Source organism: Pseudochaenichthys georgianus, chromosome 10, assembly GCF_902827115.2.
Source record: "Pseudochaenichthys georgianus chromosome 10, fPseGeo1.2, whole genome shotgun sequence".
Classification (NCBI taxonomy): domain Eukaryota; kingdom Metazoa; phylum Chordata; class Actinopteri; order Perciformes; family Channichthyidae; genus Pseudochaenichthys; species Pseudochaenichthys georgianus.
The window spans coordinates 6,422,302-6,447,634 of record NC_047512.1 but is presented as its reverse complement, the minus strand read 5'-3'; the positions used below and the strand labels follow the sequence as shown (position 1 = coordinate 6,447,634).

The 25,333-nt window shown below is 43.9% G+C and overlaps 1 protein-coding gene across 1 annotated transcript in view; it reads left to right on the top strand.

Annotated features, from left to right (window-relative positions):
- fat4 (FAT atypical cadherin 4) overlaps positions 1-25,333 on the top strand; it is a gene marked incomplete at its 5' end in the record, with an annotated part of 115,980 nt that overhangs the window by 78,396 nt on the left and 12,251 nt on the right. Inside the window, 8 exon segments of the mRNA XM_034093057.1 lie at positions 6,761-6,941; positions 9,265-9,515; positions 10,697-15,046; positions 17,063-17,167; positions 17,560-17,867; positions 21,748-21,833; positions 22,761-22,940; positions 23,381-23,505. Coding sequence (XP_033948948.1) covers positions 6,761-6,941; positions 9,265-9,515; positions 10,697-15,046; positions 17,063-17,167; positions 17,560-17,867; positions 21,748-21,833; positions 22,761-22,940; positions 23,381-23,505 — 5,586 coding nt within the window.

The following is a 25,333-nucleotide window of genomic DNA, read 5'->3' as shown; positions in this document are numbered from 1 at the left end:
GCAGTGACCTGGATATCTAGTTTTAATCTCCTTCAGAGGTCTCTTTAATGAACTGTGTAGCTTTGAATTAACATGTATTTGCATTTATTGTATGTCCTCCTTCGTGCTGCACCTTAGAGCGGCCCTGCCCTGCTTCTTGTGTTGTGTCCTTTCCTGTCGTGTGTTGTATAGGTTTGCGTGCATGTAAATGGTCTGCAAAGGCTCAAATCCCCCAAAGAAGTGCATGCCAGATGGAGTTTCTCCCACACACTACCTCAAACGCCTCTATTGGACGGCTGTGGATAGAGTGCTCGACTTCCAATCAGGGGGTAGCAAGTTCGAGTCCCACTGCAGTCAGCATGTCGTTGTGTCCATGAGACACTTCACCCCAAAGCACTGTATGACCATTATAGCATGTGTATCAGAGTAGAGACACACAGTACAAATATGAACTTTAAGATGAGCTCAAAATGTCCTCTTTAACATGTCAGAAAATACAGCTAGCTCCATTTGGAGGCAACCTTTTGAAAGAAGACAAAGAATTCAGGGGACAGGATTTGCCAATGGAAAAATTCATTTTTTGACCACAGCGCTTGGCAGCCATTGGTTGGCAGCTGACTTCCCTCTGCAAATTTCCACCAGCTCTTTTTCCATGGCAAAATGAAATCACTTGTCACATTAAGCATATTTCCTCGCCATATCCACCACCGATGCCCCTGAACCCCTGTTGCGCCACGAAGCACCACGACGCTGAATCATCGACCCTGACACGGTTGCAGGGGCTTTGCCAGATTCCAGTAAAGACTGTTTGGAAAAGATGCTGGCATTTCTCAGCACTCTGGGAGAGCATTCTTCCCCTATTGAGTCACTGCCTCCTCAGAAAAGAATAAAGGGATAGAAGTTATTTCCTACATAATAAAAACTATTCTGGGTTTGCTTCTCTTACTATTTCGGTATTCGGTGAAAATGTAAGAAGCGGAAACGGTGGGCATACTCAGCTGCGGTGTTGACGCGGTTATTAAGCAGCCGCCGACTTATGATTCTGAAGAATGTCTCACCTTTCCATAAGTATTTGAAACAACTGTCATTTACATACATTTGCATACCTGGCAAGATATAGTGTTCCCTTGATGACTAAATCCGTCAGCCCACGCGATGTAACATGATCGATCTGAACTATTTACACTTTGGACAGCAGGTTTTGGGGGAAACAGCTGCCAGGGGTTATGTGATATCAGTGAGCCCCGGGAGGCTGAGAAGGCACGTCCTGAGGCTGCACATGATGCTGTTCGGAGTGAGATACTAAAGAAAGACACCGAAAATAACCCCAGTTTGAACGAACGCCTGACGACGTCGCCGGGGTCAGCGCCGGTTCAGGGTCGGAGAGAGGAGCGTCAGGGGGCTTTTGAACGCGATCTAGGTCTTCACTAAAGGGGGGGTTGGAAGTGTTTTGCTCTATGCTTACTAAGGATTAGCTGGGGCGACTGGGTCCTGTGCCTCGGAGTCCCTGATGCGCTCGGTGACAGAACGATCGGGTCAAAGGTCAAGCAAGTGGTGGCGGCGGCGGCGGAGCAGGTTGTTCATTCTTCCAAGGCAGTAAACAGGTTGTGACATCACATCCTGTGCAAAAGTGAAACGCCTGGAAGGAGGGCAGTGTACTCAGCAAAAACACACACACACACACACTGAAATAACCTAGCTTGGCCTGCTTCCGCTCTTAGTGAGGAAACAATGCTATTGAAATGCAACAACCACACAGTCTGTATAACAGGAGGCAATCCTTCTCAGGTTCATACATGTAGGTCGTGTCTCTACTGGGACATGTCTCCACGCTTTAATGTTCAACAAGCTCTTTATTTGTCTCGTACTGCCTGTGCTGCAGCACCTCTTTTCACCCTCTGTCTGAAACCAGAGCCCAGTCTGCTCTGATTGGTTAGCTCTGTTGTGATTGGTCAACCATTTAGAGATGTCCCGCCCCTTAGCCTATCACGTACAATGTGTTGGATTGCTATCCAATAGAAGCGCCAGAGTTACATATTGATGTCACTATGTTCCAGAAGTAAACAAAGGAGTCCAATGGAGGCATTTCAGGCAGGGGGGCAGTGACCTTTAATAACTCTAATCAGTTCATCCTTGAGTGCGTGGGAGAGAAACTCCCTGGAGGGGTCTTTGGGATGTTAGCCTTTGCAGACCACTTGCATGCAACACCCTCTATAACCCACGACAGCAAAGGGAAAACCCAAAGAAGCATTCAAGGGCCTTTAAGTTTAGAGAAATATGCGTAGCAGTTGGCTTGATGTTCAAAACCAAATATGTTTCTTCAGTCTCTCGTTTGGAGCCGATGGTTTTTGTAAATCCATTTTGCTCCCTGAGCCACTTACCAACCGGCAGCTTTACCCGAACGTCTTTGATCAACAACAGCCTCAGTGAGTCGCTGACAGTCAAACCCACGTTGCCTCTCAGAAACGTCCCCGCAGCGGCGGACTTAAAGAGATACAGACATCTTGCACCTCTTCAATTAAGAGGATCGAGTGAAGAGGATCTGCCTTAATCTGTTGCCATGACAACCTGCTGAATCATGACTCGGGTCGATCCAATCACGGTGAACGTGTGACACCGCGGGCGCGGGAGGATTAGACAGCCGCATGGAGTACGCTGTTGATTGAGTAACCCTGCTGACTGCGTGCGTGTGGGCACTCAGCTGCACGTTGTGGCGCTTTGATTACACAACAGCTCCGTGTTTATGCAGTATGGACTCCATGCTACCTCAATTGCATACCACAATTTACATGTTCCACTTGGATTGTGTTTCCTCGGCCGTTAGTTCTTTGCGTTTGACACCAACCACTTCGTCGGCCGTCTTCTGTATATACTGCCGATGATTCCGGAGTATTTTATTTACAAGCAGGATTCTCTTCATCGCATATATTTGTAACGGTGGAAATGCAGAAGCACCTCAAAAGTCAACACTGCCTATATTTGGTCATAATTCTTACAAACTGAAAGAATGAGCTGCAGAGGACACGACTCATGTTGGGAGCGATTCAGAAATGATTGCCGTTGGTTTCCGGGCCTCTTCGGGGATAGCAACTGTTTACTGTTACTTCTGTTTGTGTCTTTCATTTTGCTCCAGCTCTGCTTATTCTAAACGCGCATGTTGGCCACTTCTGTTCTGACCAGGAACACCTGGTCCATGATGAGCCTTAGGTCGGATGTCTGTTTATCATCTCAAAGCCGGGCAGTGAAGTGATGTTACAGTAAACCATCTCAAATCTCATTTTGCGAAGGAATCCCCTGCCCTCCCGAAAGACGCCGCGGTGGTCTCCAAACCCCACAACAATGTTCACATCTTCTTAAGGAAAAGCTGGTCTCTGCCCGCAGGGAGGTCACGGTTCAGTGTCAGCCATTCACCAGCAGCCGCAGAGCTCAAAGGGAATTTCAATTATTACCCAAGGACACTATTCGTCTCTGTGTGGAGGCTGTGGCTCAGTGGTAGTGTGCTGGACTTCAAATCAGGGGGTAGCAAGTTCGAGCCCCACTGCAGTCAGCATGTCGTTGTTTCCCTGAGACACTTCACCCCAAATTGAAACATGTACTTGGTTTTGGACACAAGTCTAAGCATCACCACATAATAGGATGCATCCTCTGGGGAGATAGATAGTTGTTCTAAAGTTTGCAGCAATCCATTTAATAGTGAGTCATTTTTGTCTGAAGCAAAATGTTGGATTAGCCGTTTCCATCCATAGAGCTATGACGTTAGCTTTGCTAAAATACCCAGAGGTAGACACATCACTCTAAGTTAGCACTAAGTAAAGTTAAAATACTATGTTCTTAAAATTACTTGAATTTACAATTTTACTTTAGAAAAAGTACAAAAGTATTATCAGTGAAATGCAGAGGTGGAAGAAGTACTCAGAAGTAGAAAGTAGTAATACCACAGTGTATAAATACTCTGATACAACTAAAAGTCCTGTATTAACAATTGACGTAAGTTAAAGTACAAAAGTGTTAGCATCAACATGTACTTAAAGTACCAAAACTATAAGTATCTATTACTCAGAATGTCCCTTTTCCTAATAGTGTGTATGTGTGTATATCCCTGGATTATGATTAGACCCATTCATGTGGACATTATTTTAATAACTTGCATAATGATTTAAAGGACAATCATTGATCAAGTAAGGGGTGGGAATTAATAAGCATTTGCTTCCTCCTGCTCCCTTTCGGACACATATGATTTATTATTATTATTAATATGAAGACATTTTTTTTTTTTTTTTGTTAAATATACAAATGATTACCATGAATGTGGATAAATACTGTATTATAACAATACGGTGTTCTGTTTTTTCACATTTGTTATTTGTTATTTTTTAATCTGTTCGAAATATAGACTGAAAGAAAGAAAGAAAGAATGTAGGGAAGTAAAAAGTATAATATTTGCCTCCAAAATGTAGTTGTGTGGAAATACTCCTCGGTTCCTCAAAATAGTATTTAAGTACAGTAATTGAGTAAATGTACTGATAATTGAAAATACCTAATATACAAAGCGTACAGTCTGAACTATAAGTCACAATGTGTTTATGAAAAAAGCCTTCCTGTGTCTCCACATCTTTTAGTGACGTACGCTACGACGGAAAGGAGTCATTTTATCAGCAGTATCATCTCAGGAGGAAGCGGCAGGGAAAATAACTCATCTGACCAAAACAAGAACAACTGGCTCAAATGTGAAACTCGTAATGCATAGGGTCATCCGTGCTGGCTGAGAAACAGAGCCAGTGTCCCGTCGGCTTTTCTTCTGACCCTCAACGCGCTCTTTTCTCACAGTCCTTATGTTTTGATTTCGCACTGCTCCGCATTAATAGAGAACCGTGGTGGCCGTCGTCCAAGTGTTTTTTATGATCTGTTATTAATCCAGGCCCCTACGGTACGCAAGTTCAAGCATCTGATGTTTTCCACAGCTGAGTACACACAGGCACAGGAGACGCAAGCTCGGGAGTGTACTTGTTTTGATTTGGGTGTATTATAGTTTACACATTCGCATGGGTTCCTGAAGAGAGCTGCAGGAGGGAACAACTACAAATTAGAGGTGGGAGAAGTGCCTCCTCCAGCCAGCCTGCACATCTCAGCTTGTCTCAATCCTCTGGTGCTCTCATTCCCTATAAACAACTTATGCAAATCATTAGCAGTTTAAAATAACTTCAAGCCTTTAAAGATGTCCCCAAATCCCGAACTGTGACTTTCAGTAATAACGCTGAACTTGTGCAGCGGGCTATTTAAGGATGGATTATGAAGGCCAGCTCAGGCAAGGCAGATGTCTGATCCTTTTTTTTTGTTCAGGTGTTTCTGCAATGCAGCTCATTTTCATCTGCTATCGATTTAAATCCAGCCCCGGGGGAAAGCGAGCCCGTTTCGTCACCCGCTCTGCGAGAAAACGGTTAGATTTTTGCTGAAAATAGCACTTCTCCTTCTCTCGAATTCCACAGACGAACTCGCTCAGTGCCATGCACCTTAAAATAGATACCTCGCTGTGGAAATGAAATTGTGCACTGTCCAAGACCCCAGGAAGGACGCCTGAACGATTTGGTTTCAGAGACATTGAGTCCTTTTGATGTGTTCTGCGCGGTGTTGATGTGGCGGTGCTGCTGATGGAAACCCACAACTGCAGCCAGAGGAATTTGCTTGCATTAAATGCGGCAGGAATATTGTGGCTGAACCCTCACAGGAGTAGGAATTGGCTCAGTGTGGATCTAGCTGCAAATGACAAGTCATGTACAATAAATGTGTCTCGAGTCAGAGTGTCCTAATGACGCCCTTATTCTGTGGGTTAGAAAACGCTCCGTGTTGAGGTCCATCGTGTGAATGGGGAGAGTAATGAGCTGCTTCTGTCCCTGACGCTTTTCTTCGTCTTAAAGGTCACATGTCACGGCCATTTCCACTGATCATAATTCCATTGTTGAGGTCTACTAGAATAGATTTATACTGTGCAATTTTCCAAACTCACATTGGTTTCGCATCTCTGTAAAGTATGTGTATTCACTCTCTCCACTAAACGGCTCGTTGCAGTTCTTGCCCCCCTCCCCCTGTGAGCCCAGTGTGCTCCGATTGGTCGGGACCAGTCGGGACGTTGTGAATCGCGCTGAGCTCCGTGGAGGTGTGATTTCCTTGTTTAGCGATACACAGCGAAACACAGCCAAACTCACCCTGAGCACACACAAAGTCACAGCCGAAGTAACAACAATAAGTGTGGCTTGATATCGAGTAAGAAAAAGGTTGATAAACACCGTGAGAATGGGTCTGCGGAGAGAATTTCGCCGCGATGCCAACTGTCTGTTATCAGCCTGCAGCCAGGGAGGAGAGATCAGCAGAGCTGCCTGCACTGAGTGTGTGAGGAAGTCCGTGGATTGGTCAATTTGGACCAATCAGCGGGGGCTTAACGTAACGGCTCCGCGGACGTAACGTAACGGCTCCACGGATTGGTCCATTTCGTTCCGGGGACGACATGACATCATGAGGACCCCGGAAGAATCAAATGGACAGTGACGTATCTCCAACGAGGCGTTTTGGGGAGGTATTTTCTGTGTTAGAGTTTTACTCGCTACAGGGTGCACTTTGAGGGTTTTGACTCTGCAGACCGTTCACATGCATAAAAACCTTCATAACAACAAGGGGACGGGTACTAACCGGAAAAGCATGACATGTCACCTTTAACGTTTCCACTGAAAGAAAATCAAACTGCTGTTGTCTCTAACAGTATTTTCTTTTCCCTGTTTGTCTCCAGGTAATCCGTCTCTGAGCGGGACGGGGACGGTGACAGTTCTGGTGGACGACGTGAACGATAACGTCCCTGTTTTCACCGCCTCCGCCTTCCACACCACCATCATGGAGAACGCTCCCACAGGGGCCGATGTGCTATTGGTCAACAGCTCCGATGCAGATGTGGGCGTCAACGGTGTTATAAGGTTGGTCTTATGTCTTATAACCTTCCACTTATGTTCTGTTTTTATATTTTTTAGGGGATTCTTTTTTGTGCTTTACTTTTGAAATCCAACAGCTGAAATGTTTTTAGTTTGGAGGATTTTCCTTCATACTATTTTACCCTTTGACCCCCTGAAGACCTTTTGGGATCTAAAGTTTTCCTTTTCCCGGTTGCAATGTCTTTGTAAATTGATGCTTTTATCGTAAAGTTAAATCCAAAGCATATTTCGGGCCAAGCTCAAACTGGAACATTAGGGTTCATGACCCTTGAGATCTCGTCTGCGCTGTCGAGCACTTTTAATCCAATGTATACAGAAAAGTAGTTCTGACTGATCTCGGGACTTCAGTCCTTTTTTAAAAGGGGTTTCAAAATAAAGATAAGAAAATATGCAATTTACTGGATAGACAAAGCAAGAGTAAATGTTTTTACTAGAATTGCATTTAATCTTGTTATTTCATTAAGAAAAACAATTAACATATTATAGAAATAACCTTAAACCGTAGTTTGGTGAGTGATTTTCCCGGGGACACCTTAAGGAAACAGACATTAAATATGTTGTGTGCATGAGACAAATACAACTTTTTCTTTTTTTACATCGAGAGGAGATCTATGCAGTTCCTGAAATCCTGTGCACTATCAAGTCGCTGTACTCCTCTTTGATTCCCTGGGGGGAGAATACCCTCTCAGCTCCACACAGGGCTGGGTGTGGCTTTCCTCTCGCCTTCAGAGAATCACTTTACTTCATCGCCATCTTTGTGACATTCCAGGCCAATGCTGCAGTTGTTGACAGGAGTTTAGTTGAGTGTAGAGTTGTAGTCATCACTCAAATCATTGTTCGGGCCGCCATTCTCAAGCTGGACGACAGCTTTTCCACACTCACAGCCCCTCTCCACGGGGGGGGCTTGTTAAAGCTTCTGGCCCGTCTCTCTCAGCCGGACACTGACTCGAGTCCAGCCCCTCCTCTCTCCTCGGTAACCCCACTGGGTGCATATTGGGGGGTACCGCAGTGCGCTCCAGTTTCCCAAAACATGGTAATGAGGATGTTAATTGTCCATGACAGCATGAGTTGTGCCCATCGGGGGTCCTGGGGGGTTAGAGGCCCCTTAATGGAGCCCAAAACGGCTTACCTTCAGTTATTAGTTTTGATTCTCAAAGCAAATTAAAGTCCCAAACTTGGCTTTGTGTCCGTTCAGATCTGTTTATATGGTTGACGATGTCCAAATAAGCTTTGCATCCAGTCTGCTTTCACACGTGTTTCTGTAATTTGTCGTCCCATCTCTGGAGGGGGATTTTTTCAAAAGGCCTTTTCACAATATGCACTGGTGTGTACATGTATGTGTCAGTTTACATTTACGTCTGGGTCCTTCTGGTGAAACATGATATCAGTTTGAAAGCCCCCAGACTTGTATGTTATGTGGTGTTCTGCATGCATGTACTTTGTACTTTTTTTAAATGTAAATATCATCTTCCTCATAGAAAAGCGAAACCCTTTGAATGATTCTGGATGTGTGTAACCTGCCTGAACTGTAGGGGCTCTGTGTGAGCAGTGTAGCAGGACACAGTGGCTGTGTTTGATGTAATCAGTTTCTGGATGCTCAATCAGTTCACCGCTCTGATGTCAAGCCAGGACAATGTGGGGACCATTAAAGGGCATTTCTTCAGTTAAATGTGCTTTTAATGAAGCTTGAAACAGTGCCCTCTATAGACGGACACTTCAAGCCATATTGAAGCATTCAGTCGGTCGCAGTGCAGCAAACAAGTTGTCGAAGCTGTATCCAGAGAAGGGCGTATGTAACACCTGGCGGTCAGTTTTAATGTTAGAAACATCTGTAATAACACACTTACCTCACTGTAACGTAAGATGAGCTCATGATACAGAAATTGAAGTAGCTCAAGAGCAAGTGAGAAGTCATTATGGAAGTTGGAAAAGCTGTGGAATTGTATACTTTTTAGTGTCCATTCAAAATGTAATTATTTGGAACATATAAAACATTTAACTATTTGCAGGTGCTTGACTTTCTTTATTTTCTGTTTCTAGAAGTAGTTCTCTGCCTCTTTAATCAAAATGTCAAAACAGAGAAGATTGATGTGCACTCAACACAGGGAATCAGACAGGACTGATGATAGTGAGGAGGACAAGCAGTCAAATGGAAATCTGTTACTTCTAATCACCATGTTTTGGCAGGTTCAGGACATTTATCAGCATTTACTGTCAGACTGTATTCCTGTTATCGCAAATAGTCCAACGTAATCTCGCCTTCACAGAGTTCTCACTGAAACGTCTTCCTACCTTATCTGTCCTACAGCTACAGCCTGACCGGAGGACACGGCCAGTTCTCCATCAACCCGGCTACAGGACAGATTATCACCAGCTCCCTGCTGGATCGAGAGGACAGAGCCAATTACCAGCTGCTGGTGGTGGCAACAGATGGAGGGCAGCCTGAGGGCTTGTCCAGCTCTGCCACCGTGTCTGTGACGGTGTCGGACATCAACGATAACCCTCCTCGCTTCCACCACCACCCCTACGTCACCCACATCCCCGCCTCCACTGCAGCAGGTCAGTGCACGTCTTTAACGGCACCTGTTCATACTGTAACTGTGCTCTCAGAACAGGGTCGCGTTATGTGTCCTTTGACTATTGGAAAATACAGGAATTTAGCTTTTTTTCAAACAGTGCAGCAACAGTCTTTTTTAGATATATATTATACTTAAATGAGGTTTTATAATTAAAGTAAATTAATGTTAAAGGTGGGGTAGGTAATTCACTTCAGAAACACTTTTAGTTATAATAATAATAATATATTTTACTTATAAGCGCACTTTTCATTTGCGTAAACAAAACTCAAAGTGCTACAAAATTAAAAATTAAAAAGGGTGAAACAAAACAACAAATACAATAAAAAAACAATTAAAACAACATAATAAAAGCTGTGACATTCATGCCCGCATGGCGTAATGTGGGGGATTTAAAAATCTAGTTAAAGGCTATTCTAAAAAGATGCATTTTTTAGGCCTTTTTTGAAAGCCTCCACTAAGACTCCTCCCTAAGAGAGTGTATACTTATTGTCCTATCACTTCCTCTCTACATATTGATGTCATGGATATAGTCGACTGAAGACTTAACAATTAAGATAAAGCATGTTTGTTAATGTATGGATATGGACATGAAACAGATTGGAATAGTGTTTTGTTGGTTTGGTGTTTAGTTGAAAAATGGTATGCATATTATCAGTGATTTAAAGTAACTAAGTACATTTACTCAAGTCAGAAACACGTGTTGTTATATTCCATGGAATGCTCCTAACATCCCGATAGCAATGAATATATTAAATGCTTTGACAATAAATGCATACAAAAATATCATCTGTGGAAGCTGTAGCGCTGTAAAAAGCACGACCAATCATCTGAGCCGGCCCGGCTAAAGTAACTGGATGGCCTACCTGCCTGTCAGCCTTCCATCTGGGCACACAAACCACTCATTGGTCATGTTTGTGTGTGTTGGAGGAGGGGCTCTGTGAGGAAGTCTGAAGGAAGGGGCAGATTTTTTTCCGGTTGTGTACTTTCAGATTCTAGCGCACTCGAGCTGGTTTCTCCATTCTTACCTACCCTACCTTTAAGCTATTTTTTTCCCTTTTTTTCACTTTCAATGATTTGTTCTCCCAGTATATACATTATTTAAATATGTCCATGTTTATGCATCAAATGCTTTCTTTAAATACATGTCCTTTGTGTCTTCAGGGTCTCTGGTCTTCGCTGTTACTGTCACTGACGAGGACTCTAGTTCCAACGCCCAGCTGCACTACTCCCTCATCGGACGAAACTCTGAGAAGTTCAAGATCGACCCCGTCCGAGGTGCCATCACTGCCATTGAAAAGCTGACTGGAAACACGGAAGTTACCCTCACAGTCCGAGTAAAAGATGGAGGAACTAACCCCAAAACGGACACGACCACCGTGACTGTCCGCTTTGTTACCGGAGGAAACTTCCCCGTCATCAAACTGAAGGAGCGTGCCTTCACGTTCCCTGAGAGCCAGGCGACCAATCACGTTGTCACAACAGTCACTGGGTCATCTATGAGGGGTGGTCCTTTGTCGTATTACATCTCAAGTGGAAACCTGGACAATGCCTTCCATATTGATCAGCAATCAGGCGAGGTGTCCATCAGACATCCGCTCGATTATGAACACATTCAGAAGTACGTGCTCTGGATTGAGGCCAGAGATCAAGGCTTCCCACCGTATTCCACGTATGAGAAAGTGGAAATAACAGTGCTGGACGTGAATGACAATCACCCAGTGTTTGATAAGGATCCCTTCCATGCTGAGATACTGGAGAGCCTTTCGCCTCAGAGGGTGTTAATCGTGTCTGCCGTTGATCTGGACAGCGGGCCCAATGGACAGCTTGAATACGCCATTATTGACGGCAACAAGGAGAACAGTTTCAACATAAATAGAGCAACCGGTGAAATACGATCCACGAGGCCTTTGGACCGGGAGAAAGCGGCTCAGTACGCTTTGAAAGTGAAAGCCACCGACCGCGGGTTGCCATCGAAAAACTCAGCGGTCAAAGTGATTATTAACGTCCTGGATGTAAATGATAATGCTCCACGTTTTTCCAAGATCTTCAGTGCTACGGTGGCGGAAAATGCCCCGGTGGGTTACACGGTCACCCGAGTCACCACCACAGATGAGGACGCTGGTTCAAATGCCATTAGCAAATATTCAATTACAGATAGCAGTCTTCCGTTCAATATAAATCCAAACACAGGAGACATAACAATAAGTCGACCGCTCAATAGAGAAGACACAGATCATTATATTGTCAAAGTGTCGGCCCATGACTCGGGCTGGACAGTTAGCACAGATGTAACCGTATTTATAACGGATATTAATGATAACGCCCCCCGGTTTAGTCGTCCCTCTTACTATCTGGACCACCCGGAGCTCACTGAAGTGGGCTCCCTGGTCACACGGGTGTCCGCAACGGATCCTGACGAAGGTTTTAACGGCAAAATCTTCTATTTCATTCGGTCTCAGTCGGAGTTCTTCAGAATTAACTCCAGCACCGGAGAGATATTTGTGAAGCAGCAGTTAAGATATCAGAACTCGACAGGTGCCAGTAGTATAAATATAAATCGCCACAGCTTCATTGTCACGGCTTCAGACCGGGCAGTGAAACCTCTGATGAGTGAGACGACGGTGATTGTAAACATTGTAGACAGCAATGATAATCCCCCCGAGTTTGATTTACCCAGCTATTTTACTCCCGTCACGAAAAGTGTCAAGGTCGGCACCAGACTGATTAGGGTTGTCGCTCACGATGAAAAAGACTTTGGCCTTAATTCAGTTGTTGAGTACTTAATAACAGGAGGAAACAGCTCTAGTAAATTCAAACTAGATAAAACAGGTGGATGGATTACTGTCGCCTCCTCCCTGACATCGGATATGAATAAAGTTTTCCTCATTGACATCACAGCGAGCGACAGAGGAAATCCTCCATTGTCGGCGCGCACTACAGTACGCATTGCCGTCACGGAGGAAAACCACCACACCCCTGAGTTCTCACAAAGCCAAATCTCAGCGTCTGTATCTGAAAGCCTTGTCGTGGGAACGGCAATAAGGACCCTGTCTGCCAGAGACAAAGACAAAGACACGAACGGCCTTATCGCATACAATATTACTTCAGGCAACGACGAGGGTCTGTTTTCACTTAATAGTAAAACTGGACTTTTATCCCTCGCTCTGCCTCTGGACTTCGAAGAGAAGCAACAACATGAGCTCAGGGTTTCAGCCACTGATGGTGGTTGGATCTCAAAAACAAGCTACGTCACGGTTACAGTGCATGTCACCGATGTGAACGATAACCCCCCCGTGTTTGATCCCGAGGAGTACTTCCCCATTGTTCAGGAGAATGTTCCCAGTGGCACCACCGTGGTCAAGCTGAATGCCACAGACCGTGATTCGGGAGCTAATGCAGTCATGGCGTATGTGATACAGTCATCAGACAGTGACCTCTTTGTTATCGACCCGAACACCGGGACCATCACCACCCAGGGCTTCTTGGATTACGAGGCTAAGCAGGTCTACCATTTAACAGTGAAAGCTTTCAATGTCCCAGACGAAGAGCGGTGCAGCTTCGCCAATGTCAACATTCAACTTAAGGGTGCCAATGAATACGTACCCCGCTTTGTTTCAAAACAGTACTACTTTGAAATCTCTGAAGCCGCTCCAAAAGGCACAGTGGTCGGGGAAGTGTTCGCCAGTGATCGAGACCAAGGAGATGATGGAGTGGTGTACTACCTCATTTTTGGGAGGAGCCGAAAGAAAGGCTTTGGCATTAACAAGAAAACAGGCCAGATTTATGTCACAGGTAGTCTAGACCGGGAGAAGGATGAAAAGATTTCACTGAAGGTGTTGGCAAAGAACGCGGGAAGCATCCGTGGGGCTGATATTGACGAGGTGTTGGTGAACATCACCATCCTTGATGCCAACGATCCTCCCGTCTTTACCCAAGAACTCTATGATGTGCAGATCAGCGAAGGTCTCTCACCTGGAGGTCTTGTGACCTTCGTGAGTGCTGAGGACTCAGACTCTGTCCCGAGTTGGAGCAGGTTTTCGTACTCCATTGCTCCTGAATTTGATAAAAACGTGTTCACGATAAACCCAAAGTCTGGCCAAGTGTCTGTGGCTGCAGAGCTCGACAGAGAAAAAACTCCCGTGTATAATCTAACAGTTCTTGCTGTGGATACTGGCACACCCCCCGCAACTGGAAGCACCACGGTGATTGTGAACCTGGAAGATATCAATGATAACGGGCCAACTTTGACCACTGCTTATGCCGAGGTGATGGAAAATCAGAGAGCAGGCGTTGAAGTTACGACGCTGTCAGCGACAGACGCAGATCTAGCGCCAAACCAAGGCCCTTTCCTGTACAGCCTGCTCAGTTCTGGTTCTTCCAAAAGCTACTTCAGCCTGAGTGCAGCTGGAGTGCTAACCACCAGTCGTGAGATCGACAGGGAGCAGATTAGCGACTTCTACCTCTCTGTCGTGATCAAGGACTCTGGTGTGCCTCAGATGTCCTCCACGGGAACAATTCACGTCAAAATAAACGATCAGAATGACAATCCGTCAGAGCCGAGGTCTGTAGAAATCTTTGTCCACTACTTCGGGAACATGTTTCCCGGTGGATCTTTGGGAGATGTCAAACCTCAAGACCCGGACATTCAGGATAGGTTCCACTGCTCCCTTATTCCCCCGTCCTCCGGTCTGTTTAACATCCCGACTGGAACGTGCAACCTCAACTCAAAATCTCGCTCAACAGATGGAACTTTTGAATTAACTGTCCGTAGCAGTGACGGCGTCCACGGGTCAGTCAGCAATACAGCTCGAGTCCTCTTCATGGGTTTCACGAATGCCACAGTGGACAATAGCATACTAATTCGACTCAACTCTCAAGGAGTCAAAAGCTTCCTGACCAACCACTACCTCAGCTTTCTACGTATTGCCAACTCTCAGCTTGCAGGCCTCGGCACCGGGGTGCTGCTTTATGGAGCATTTGAACTCAACAATCAGACTTTCCTCATGGCAGCTGTGAAACGAGGCCACGGACAATATGTCAACCCCAGTGGTGTGGCCACATTCTTCCAGAGTATCAAAGACATTTTATATAGACAGAGCGGGGTGCAAATAGATGCGGTGGACCATGATCCATGCACGCGTAACCCGTGCCAGAATGGAGGCAGCTGCAAGAGGCGTCTCAGTGTCGGGCCTGATATGAAGACAGAAGAAAGTGTCCCAGTGATCCTTGTTTCCAACCACCCGCTGCAGCCCTACGCTTGCAGCTGCAGGCCAGGATACGCCGGAGCTCTGTGTGAGACAGACATAAACGAGTGCCAGCCATCGCCCTGCCACAATGGCGGCACCTGCCACAATCTGGTGGGAGGTTTCTCCTGCACCTGTCCAGAGGGTTTCACCGGGATGGCCTGTGAGAGGGATGTCAACGAATGCCTTTCCAATCCCTGCAAGAACGGGGCGCTGTGCCAGAACTTCCCAGGCGGCTTCAACTGCCTCTGCAAATCCGGCTTTGCAGGTACTATACACGCAGGAGTCCCATTTTACATCTGCCTACACAGTCAATCATGTTAGGCTTGGAAAAAACACATGTGGACACACACACACACACGCACATCGACACTCACACAATAATTTACTCAAGCATATGCTTTGGGTCCAATGAAAATATTTGCTTCTGAATGTTTCCAAGCAGTGTTTTAGCCATAGCGGTCAATCATGTCTGCCAAAAACAGTTTGTTTTTTGGATTACTGGTTGGGGGGTATCAGCTGTGATGCGAATCAGCCTGCCATGTTTTCTTTAATAAAAAAGACGATGCGAAGCTGGCCCTAGTGAAGACTTGAGTTTAGTCTCCTTACACATTTCACCAGTATCACTTTTCATTGTGTGCCTTCGTGTGCTTGCAGCTATGAGCACACACAGATACTCCTGATCTAACTGTACACAGATGGATTTTATAATCAATATAAACATTTGACACATTTACCTCAGTTTGAGTTGTTTGATAAATGAGCAGCTTTATAACAGATCCAATCAGGCCTTTTGATTTGGAAACTTAATGAAAACACTGTATCATTACCCCTTGATAAGAGGGGAGTAGATTTTAAGTGGATTTACTTAGAAAAGCCATTTGAATCCTGCATGTTGTCCTGCCACTGACTGCATAGGAAAGACATTTCAAAGCAGGCTATTTACCTCAAGTCAAGTCATTACTGTCCCTTTTTATTATGACGATAAAATATCACCACAAATCTCTAACGTTTCATCAAGATAAATTACCCTTGGGAATAAATTTGACTTACAGTAGTTTGCATGCCCTCACAGTGAACTCTCAACTTCCTGTTTTCACCGCCTGGTTTTTGGCACTGGAATCAATCTCCATTAAGCAGCTTGTCTCGGGATTTACAGACTTAAATATATTTGCAGAATGTCTTTGTCAGTGTTTTTGTATTGTGCCATGTCTGGAGCATATATTGCCTTGCCCCTTTATGTGTATTATCCGTGTCACGTTTCTTATCATGATGTTGCACCAACTCATTTTCATGTTGACATATGTGACAGCAATGTATTATATACTATATATATATACTATACTATACTACTATACTATACTATACTATATACTCGATTTTTAGGGTAAATAAACACTAATTTGGGAAAAAAATATACGTGGGACAATTTGCCAACTTTTTAACATAGCTAATCGTTTTCTACACAATTTTTCCAATCTAGAAAAGCTGATTAGAAGTATATTTCAGGGGGGTGCATGATACCCCCTTCTACCCACCCAACTATATGTACATTGCAACTGTTTCTCTTTCTGCACTGCAAAAAAAAGCCTTATCCAAACGTAATTTGAAAATCTGATTATTCTTAGTGAGAATAATCTGCCAATTGAGTGAGATCATGTTTTTTTCTCCAAAGAAAGTTTCAAGATGTTTTGGATCAAGTGATGTCATCTTGGACAAGCAATGTCTATTCCTCAATAGCATCTCTGAAGTTTAGATAGAGTCACTAAACAGATGAAATCACAACTTCCTATTATGTATTTTATGGTTGTTCCGACAAACATTTGATAGTAGGCAAGGCAAGTTTATTTATATAGCACTTTTCAACGCAAGGCAATTCAAAGTGCTTTACAAAAAAAAAAAAAAAAAATGAAAGACATTAAGCATTAAAAAAGAAAAGCCAATAAAATAAACATTAAGGAAAAATACATGGATAAAAGTTACAGTGCAGTCTAAAATATGAATAGTTTAATTAAACATTACAAGAAAAAGTAAATGGATAAAAGTTACAGTGCCGTTTAAGATATGAATAGTTCAATTAAAAGCAGCGACAAAAAGACTGGTAAGACTCGCGACAACTCTAAATGAAGTGTTGGAGCCCAGATTTTCCCTTTTTTTTGCAGTGCATTTCTCATCTGTGATGTGCCTGCATGACTTGGCCTGTGGGGGAAAGTGAACTGAGTCCCCCTCCCCTGTGTTGTCTGCCACCCCATCCATTTTAATTTGTGTTGTTCTGTGAACCCAGGCAAAACGTGTGATTCCATCATCAATCACTGTGAGTGTAACCCGTGTTTTAATGGCGGGTCCTGTCAGAATCTGGTGGATGAATATTGCTGTCATTGTCCATTTGGTAAGTAATAGTAGGAAACTTTGTAGGGTATTAGCGAGCCTGGGTAAATTGAAAAGCAAGATGTTTAAGACATGCAATCTCCCGTGCTCCAAAAGTCATGCTATAATAATCCCATTACTTAAAAGGGGCTACTGTCGTTTCGTTTTGTGTCTCCATTTGTCATGATTATTATTTGTTCTGTCATCATAAGCCTCCGATATGGGCCACAAAAAAAATGATTTAAGGATGCAAGATTATGATCCAACATCAGTGATATCTGCTTTGGTACTACTAAATACAAACCTTAATATTATCGCTCGATAAAGATTCTGTTTTATGTGTAGATATTTTTATCTCATGGTAAATCATTCATTGGCTTCCTCTCTGATTCCTCTTTTGGTTTCTGTCCTCAGGGGTTTTCGGCAAACACTGCGAACTTAACAGCTACGGCTTTGAGGAGCTCTCCTACATGGAATTTCCGTCTCTGGATCCCAACAATAACTACATATATATCAAGTTTGCTACCCTGAAGAGCAACGCGCTGCTTATGTACAACCACGATAACCAGACCGGAGACAAGGCGGAGTTCCTGGCTCTGGAGATCTTCGAGGGACGGATGCGCTTCTCCTTCAACTTGGGAAGTGGAACTTATAAACTGATGACTATGATCAAAGTTTCGGATGGGCAGTTCCACACGGTCATCGCCAGGAGAGCTGGGATGGTAAGAACGTCTATTTTTATGGTAGATATTAGCTTACAGGTTTTTCATCGTGCGTTCTTGAAACATGTCCAACACCGCATGGTATGGACTGACAACGCGTGCTGCACCATATAGCATTTATGTCCTGTGTTTTATTGCTCAAACCTGCATCCGCATTTGGCCTTAAATTCTCTTTTATACCATCAGATGATAATTAAACTTCCCCCAAACCGTGGGTAGCTCAGCTTATGGTTTTCAAGGTTTGTACTTATATTTTATTGCTCGTTGTGATTTACAATTCGAGGATCCGAAATGGCTCTGAAGGTTGAAACTCTGTCTCCTGTGCTCTGAATGAGAGGCTCCGTCCTGCCAGCAAAGCAGTGGCAAGCAAAGAGGGGGAACCAATCCAAGCAGGCCCTGTCAAAGCTTCTATAATGTAACTCTCCTGCTGGACTTCAAATCTGTCAATTTCCCACCATGCACCGAGGCTTTCATAGGAAGCTGGTAAAATCGTTAAACGGTCAGCTTTGAGAAGGTGCAGAGTGACGGGATGGAAAGGAATACAGCAAACGTGGAGACTGTCTGCGTCTATTGGTGGGCATGTAAGGGCTCTTGAAGAGGGAGACAGAAATGTAGGTGTGTCGCGATTCAAGTGGCGAGTCCCTCAGGCGTTGTAAGTCAACCTGATCACTCTGTTTGCAGAAGGTGCTGTGGGTCATTTCGGTGGTCAGGCTTGAGGTCTGCTCTCAGTTCCTGACTCCTGAATTCTGAGCCAATGTGAAAAGCAGACAGAAACCACAGCATGCACTGCTTCACTGCGAAGGCTCCAAGAATCAGAGGGAGCAGAGAAGTTAACAGATACTGTTACAATTGGAATTATAATCAGCGTCCAAATCCGTTTAATTGTCAAATGCAATACATGACACACCATTTTCCTCGGCACAATGAGTTTCACAGCAGTAGGAATAATAAAGCAGTTTGCCAAAGTATCAACTAATGGATGGGTTCAATGTGTAGACTGATATGAATGCCAATGACCTTGTGACATCATTGCTGGTTTTAATGCAAACAATCAGTTTTCCATTTGAACCTGGATGGATTCAGGAGTACAGCAGCACCAGTGATGACATTAGAGAAGTTGATATGATGATTTTGTAAGCAAACCGTTGTCTATATTTCGCAGGTGGGGATATCATTTGTATCTTGAGATACTACATTAAGTATTATCTCAAGATACAAATGACTGAAATGGAAAATAAACTCTTTAAATAGCACTTTACGTTAGTCGGTGGTGGAGACCAAAACTGAGCTAAAACGATGGTGAATATTGGAATTTCATTGGTTCAACACGACTCAAAATAAATTCCAATTTCATCCCCATCTGCTAAATATATATATATATCACCATATTTTTAACCACTCAAAATAATGACAAAAATGCAAACCATGCCATCATGGATATGCTAGGAGAAGCCAAAGATTTTACTAAGTTGTGATGAGTTTTTTATATATATATATATATATATATATATTTTAGTTATGGCCACACATGGGAAGTGTTTTCTAGGATTGCCTATTCTCATTTTATTTTATATTCACAAGTTTACATTTTCAAAAACAAGACATGTGAAATGGGACACCCCAACAAGGTATAGGAAGCTTGAGATATATATATATATATACACATCATACATAATAAGGTATTATCTCAAGATACAAATACGTGCAGAATAAAGCAACAATGTAGTGAGGCGGTGGCAGAAGCCTCAAGATGTCTACTCTGCAAAACTGGAGAGGAGAGAAAGAGAGGAGTAAATTAAATTTGTGCGAAATTAGATTAACATCAATTGGTGGTCGAGTAACAACAAACATGTGACCGTAAGGGACTGGAAAGATCACAGATGAGAACTTCCAAGCTGCTTGTGGATTTTAAATTCGTGTTAAGGAGGAACAAACAACAACGTCTTCTACGAATGAAGTTCGTGAAATGTAGTTTGACAGATTAGGACTCGGCGTAGCTGATTAGCATTTGCAGCTAATCATCAACCGTTTTTATTCTTCTTCCCAGAAACAAGCTGAAAACGAATGCCTCAAAGTCGTTACTCACTGCCGGCACCACAACAGAGAGCGATGCTATGGTCTGTCCGTGATATTAGTCACGGTGAAACAATGATCTCCAGTGGCGCTTTCTTCATATTTCCTCAGATGTTAGCCAAGCACAAAAGCACGCTCATCATCGAGAGGAATCCTTGAGATGCATGTTTTCTCCACTGCAGCGAGACACTTGACAGCAAAGTGTGTGTAAGTCGTGGATGGAGTCCCTTTGATCACGGAAGAGACATTAATAAGATGTCCATGTGGATGTGACCTTCTTAATGTCTGGTTGTTCCTCGCCTTGCTTTTGTCGCTGTACAGTATGTGCTTCTTTTTCTGTATACGTGTCCATGTGTCTGATTCAAGTGTGACTCAAGTGTGAGGGCGAGTGTGTGTCTGCATGTGTGTGTGCTTGGTGGGGTCGTGCTCCCCTGGATGATTTGTATAGGAGATCCGGGCTGGTGTGGTCCGTGTTTACTTAAGATCCAGGAGAGGTTGAGCATGATTGCCCCGGTTTTTCAACACTTTCACACACTTTTCCGGACATTTTCCTCACCAGCCCATTTATTTTCCTCCTCGTAGGGTCGTTCCCTCTCAGAGCACAGAGGAGGCAAGAGAATCAGCCACATCTGGACAAAAGCTTTGTGCCATTAACGGGAAATGGGAAATGTTTTGCTGTAGTGTATGGCATTTTCTTATGCCATTCTCCCATCAACCCCTGTGATGAATTGATGAACAATAATTGGCCTACATGCCATTTGGAAGGCAAAGCTAAAGCTAACAACAGGGCTTAGTTACACACATTCTCAGGGAGGAATAATTGTCGCGGTTAAAGTAGCCCCTAGTGGGCTGAAGCAGAACCCTGGAGGGAGAGTTATGCTGCCGTGCATACGAAGATGTTCAGTCTGGAAAAAGGTTTTCAGTCATAAAAGATGTGCACACAAAAAACAAAACATTTTTCAAAGGATTTTTAAATCTAGTCTTGCTGTCACAACCTCAGCAAAATAAGCATTGACATGCACATGTGTGCAAATCCTGTGCCCGTCATTCATTGTGACATTTACAGAATGTGGCTAAACGCATGCTTTGTTGTCTTTTCCAGACCATTTTCAATGTTTATGGAACATTTCAATATTTTTTTAGCGATCCGCATTTGCTTTTCTGACAGAGTAACACTAGAAGATTGATATCACTCATGTTTTATGCTAAGTACGAAGCTGCAGCTAGCTTAGCTTGGCCCAAAGACTGGATGCAAGGGGGAACAGCTAGCATGGTTTCATACAAAGATAACAAACTCCAGCTACCATCACTGTTACCTGTTTGTTTTCCTTTGCTTTAATACCACTCTCATGTCTGTATGCTGAATACAGAGCTAGCAGTCACAGCTAACCTAGCTTAGCCCAAAGACTGGAAACAGGGGGAAACAGCTAGCATAGCTCCAACCAACGGTAACAAAACCCACCTACCAACACCGTTAAATGTGGGTGTTTTTCTTTGCTTTGATTGATGAGCATGTACTACATCATTCCTCAAAAGTATTGACTTTCCAGTTATACTATTTTCTAGGGAACATCTGGAATAGTACCATGACAATGTTTGAACTAAACCAGCACAAGTGACACACACACATACACACACATGAACCTGATTATAAAGATGGAGAAACAGAGAGAGTGTCAACCACAGTCTACCAGAAATAGTTGTTTTAAAAGGGAATCTGAAATGAGGAGTAATTGACTGAAGCATTGCGACTTCACAGGTGTTTTTCTGACATGTGGCATGCGTGTGTGTTTCTATCGTCATATAGGCTGCATCGCTGACTGTGAACCAGTGTGGTGATGACCAGGAACCAGGCTACTGTGCTGTGAGCAATGTGGCAGTGCACACGGACTGGTAAGAATTGAAACACACACACACACACACACACACACACACCACATGCATGACACAGATGTTCTGTTTCTAGGATCCTAATGTATACACTGAAAGAGCGTTGACAGTTTAAGGTCTTAGGCTTGGAAAACTCAATGCACAATGAAATTGTCCGTGTCTGGCAAAATAATGGAAAGTATGACAGAAACACTTGTTTTTCTGTTTAAGATGTGGTTTTAGTTTACCCCATGTTGGAGCATAAGACAATGTTAATGAAAGAGAAGTAAGGCAAGTAGAGCAGAAGATTAGAGGAGGAACAGTTGTTTCTATTTTGCATTTCGAGGATGAAATTGAAGTGTCAAGTACAAAGTTGAAATGTTGAGAAAAGAAGCTAAACATTTGAGCTAAATCACACAACGAGCATTATTGTTTAAAAGTTCGACGAGCTTTTATATGAACATGTTGGGGGCTTGCAAAGGTCAAACTATATAGTTCAATAAATGACTGGACGATCAATGCTTCTCCACTCTGAAGCGCTGTACATGTGTTGTGCGTGTGTAGGGGTGTGTGTGTGTGAGAGAAAGAGAGATTTGACGGATGAAGAAAGGGCACACTCTGAGGTCTGCAGACGGTGAAACTCGCTGACCCACAGTGTCTTTCTGTGGAAATGTGTGTGTCTGTTAGTGTGTGTGTGTGCATACTTGAATGCATTGGATTCTTGTGCATGTCTGCGTGCAATTAAGTCTCTGTGCCTCGGTTCATGTGTGTGTGTGTCTGTGTGTGTGTGTGTGTGTGTGTGTGTGTGTGTGTGTGTGTGTGTGTGTGTGTGTGTGTGTGTGTGTGTGTGTGTGTGTGTGTGTGTGTGTGTGTGTGTGTGTGTGTGTGTGTGTGTGTGTGTGTGTGTGTGTGTGTGTGTGTGTGTGTGTGTGTGTGTGTGTGTGTGTGCAGGATCCTGGACGTGCAGCCCAACCGGCTCTCTGTTGGAGGCGTCAGGTCAATAGAGCCCGTCCTTCATCGCCGCGGTCAAGTCGCCTCCCACGACTTTGTGGGCTGCATCATGGAGTTCAACGTCAACGGCCGCCCGCTGGAGCCCAGTCAGGCGCTGGCATCGCAGGGCATCCTTGACAGGTCGGCATAACCCCCCCCTTTACTCCCGTTCACCCCCCCCCATCATCTCCCTCTTCTTCCCATCTGTCCGTCTTCTCTAACCTTGTCGACTCTCGCTGTGGGACATCTGTTCACACCCCCAAACCCTCTCAAGAGTTTTTAAAACGTTTTTTTTCATAATACACATTTTTGACGGGGGAAACCAATTGCAGAATTCCGGAGATTTTTTTTTTCTTCTTTTCTGTCCCGCTGGTGAATACTGAGGCGAGAACGGATCTTTTAATATGCAAATGATCTCTTGGTTCTTTATGTGTTGCCGCACGGGGAGAGAAATCAAGGCTCATCTGCCCCGTTTCTCTTTCGGAGTCTCTTCTTTCAGCGGACCCCCCGGCTGCAGACTGAGCAGCTGACTTGTCAAACTGACGCTGTGTGTGTCGTTGTGTTTGTCGTTGTGTGTGCAGATGTCCGAGACTGGAAGGAGCCTGCACCGCCAGCCCCTGCAGACACGGGGGCACCTGCTTGGATCGCTGGTCCTGGCAGCAGTGCCAGTGCGTGGATGGCTTCAGCGGCAAATTCTGTGAGAAATGTAAGTACTGTACAGCCCTTTGAAGTTCTACTGCTGAGTCTGCACTTACTAAGGAATATTCTATCATGACTATTTATGCTCCTTCCCTCATGAGTCACCAAACTGCACCATTTAGCATAATGTAGACCACATCACTGCAGCTTTATTTCAAAGTATTTGTGTATTTCCTTTTGTAACCACGACAAATTGTTTTCTACTTTTTTATTTATTGAATTAGTTCACTGGACTATACATGTTCTTTGTTCAAAATACAAACGTTTTACATACAGTGTAAAAAACAAGACAAAGAAATATGCGTTATTGTATGCCTTTAATCCAAAAGCAAAAAAAAGAAATATATATACCGTACTTTTCGGACTATAAAGCGCACCTGCATATAAGCCGCAGCAGCTAAACTGTCCGTCTGTCTTGCTCTCGTTCTGTCTCTCGGTTCCACTTTTACTTTGGCGCGCTACCTGTCTCACTCTTTTCCGGCCTCCAGCTTTTCCTGCTGGAGCCCGCCGCTTAAAGGTGGCGGGCGCGGAGCGGTCATAGAGCCCATAGAGTTAAAGGTGGTTAATTTCACCTGTAAAATCCATAGATCTAGGAGGTTCCCTAGTGGCCGTTAGCTGTACAAAAAAAATGGGGAAGAAAGTCGCGGCTTATAGTCCGAAAAGTACGGTATTTAATAAATGTATAAATACTCCACATCAGAGAATTTACACTAATCTAATTACGCTACTGTAGGTGTTACATGAGGTTAAGCAACGTTGCATATCATCAATACCACACTTATTTTGAAACCTTATTATTACGGGTAAGTCGGGTTACCTCTGCACTTCATTTGTCTCTGTTCACCATTGGGTTTGAGCTTGTGGTAAATCGTTTGATTTGCCTCACGAAAGACGATCACAAAACCTTTCCTTGAACGAAACTGAAGCGTACTCTCTCAGTCTTGTGTTTCATCTCCAGAGAAGAAAAATATAAACATGCCAGGAAGAAGAGTGCAGGGAATGACAAGTAGGAACATCCTCTCCACAGAAGGAAGCAATGGGAGAAATGTAAAAAATGCTAAGCCAGTGCCGTGCCTCAGATCCTACCAGCCGTCTTCATGTTGTGGTTACAGGACATGTTGTAAATCTTACCCATCAGTCAGTGTCTTAGCTAAGCTTAGCCCTGCATTACAGCAAAACGAGTGCTGCTCGAAGCCATGGCAACTTGCTGGAGGGCTGGTTGGTTTAGTCCTAGCTCATTCAAACTACAACCAAAATGGATCTTCACCAGAAAGGTCCATTTTGTGAACTGCATATACTTACACAGTAGCGCTGTTTAAATGTGTTTTGTCCAAATATGAAGCTTATACTCGGCAGGACAAATGTGTGTGTCAATGTCCGCCAAAGTATTCCCACAGATGTAAAAACCCCCTGATTCACCAAACAGATTTTGCCACAGAACTTTGACATTTTCAAAGCTGGTGTGGCGTCATCTTGACTCCAGCCGCAAACTCAGTGACCGTACGATTTCGCTTTATACTGCTCTGCGCCGTTTATTCAAGAAGTTATAAGGGAGGGAGAAGGAGACTGGCATTAATTAACATCAAACAGTTAAATTCAATTGACCGTTTTACATTATTCCAAAAACAAAATACGTATATTTTCATTTTAATTGAGTATTTAAATCAACTTTGAAGCGGGAGTTGTTCTGCTCTTTTGATTGAGACGCTTCCCAGGTCTTCACATTTCAAAAATACATTTGTTTTATTTCTTCATTTATATTTGTAATGGCTGCCAATGTCATACTCGTTAGGGTTAATCATATGAAAGACACATTCTAAGGATAGTTTTCTGGA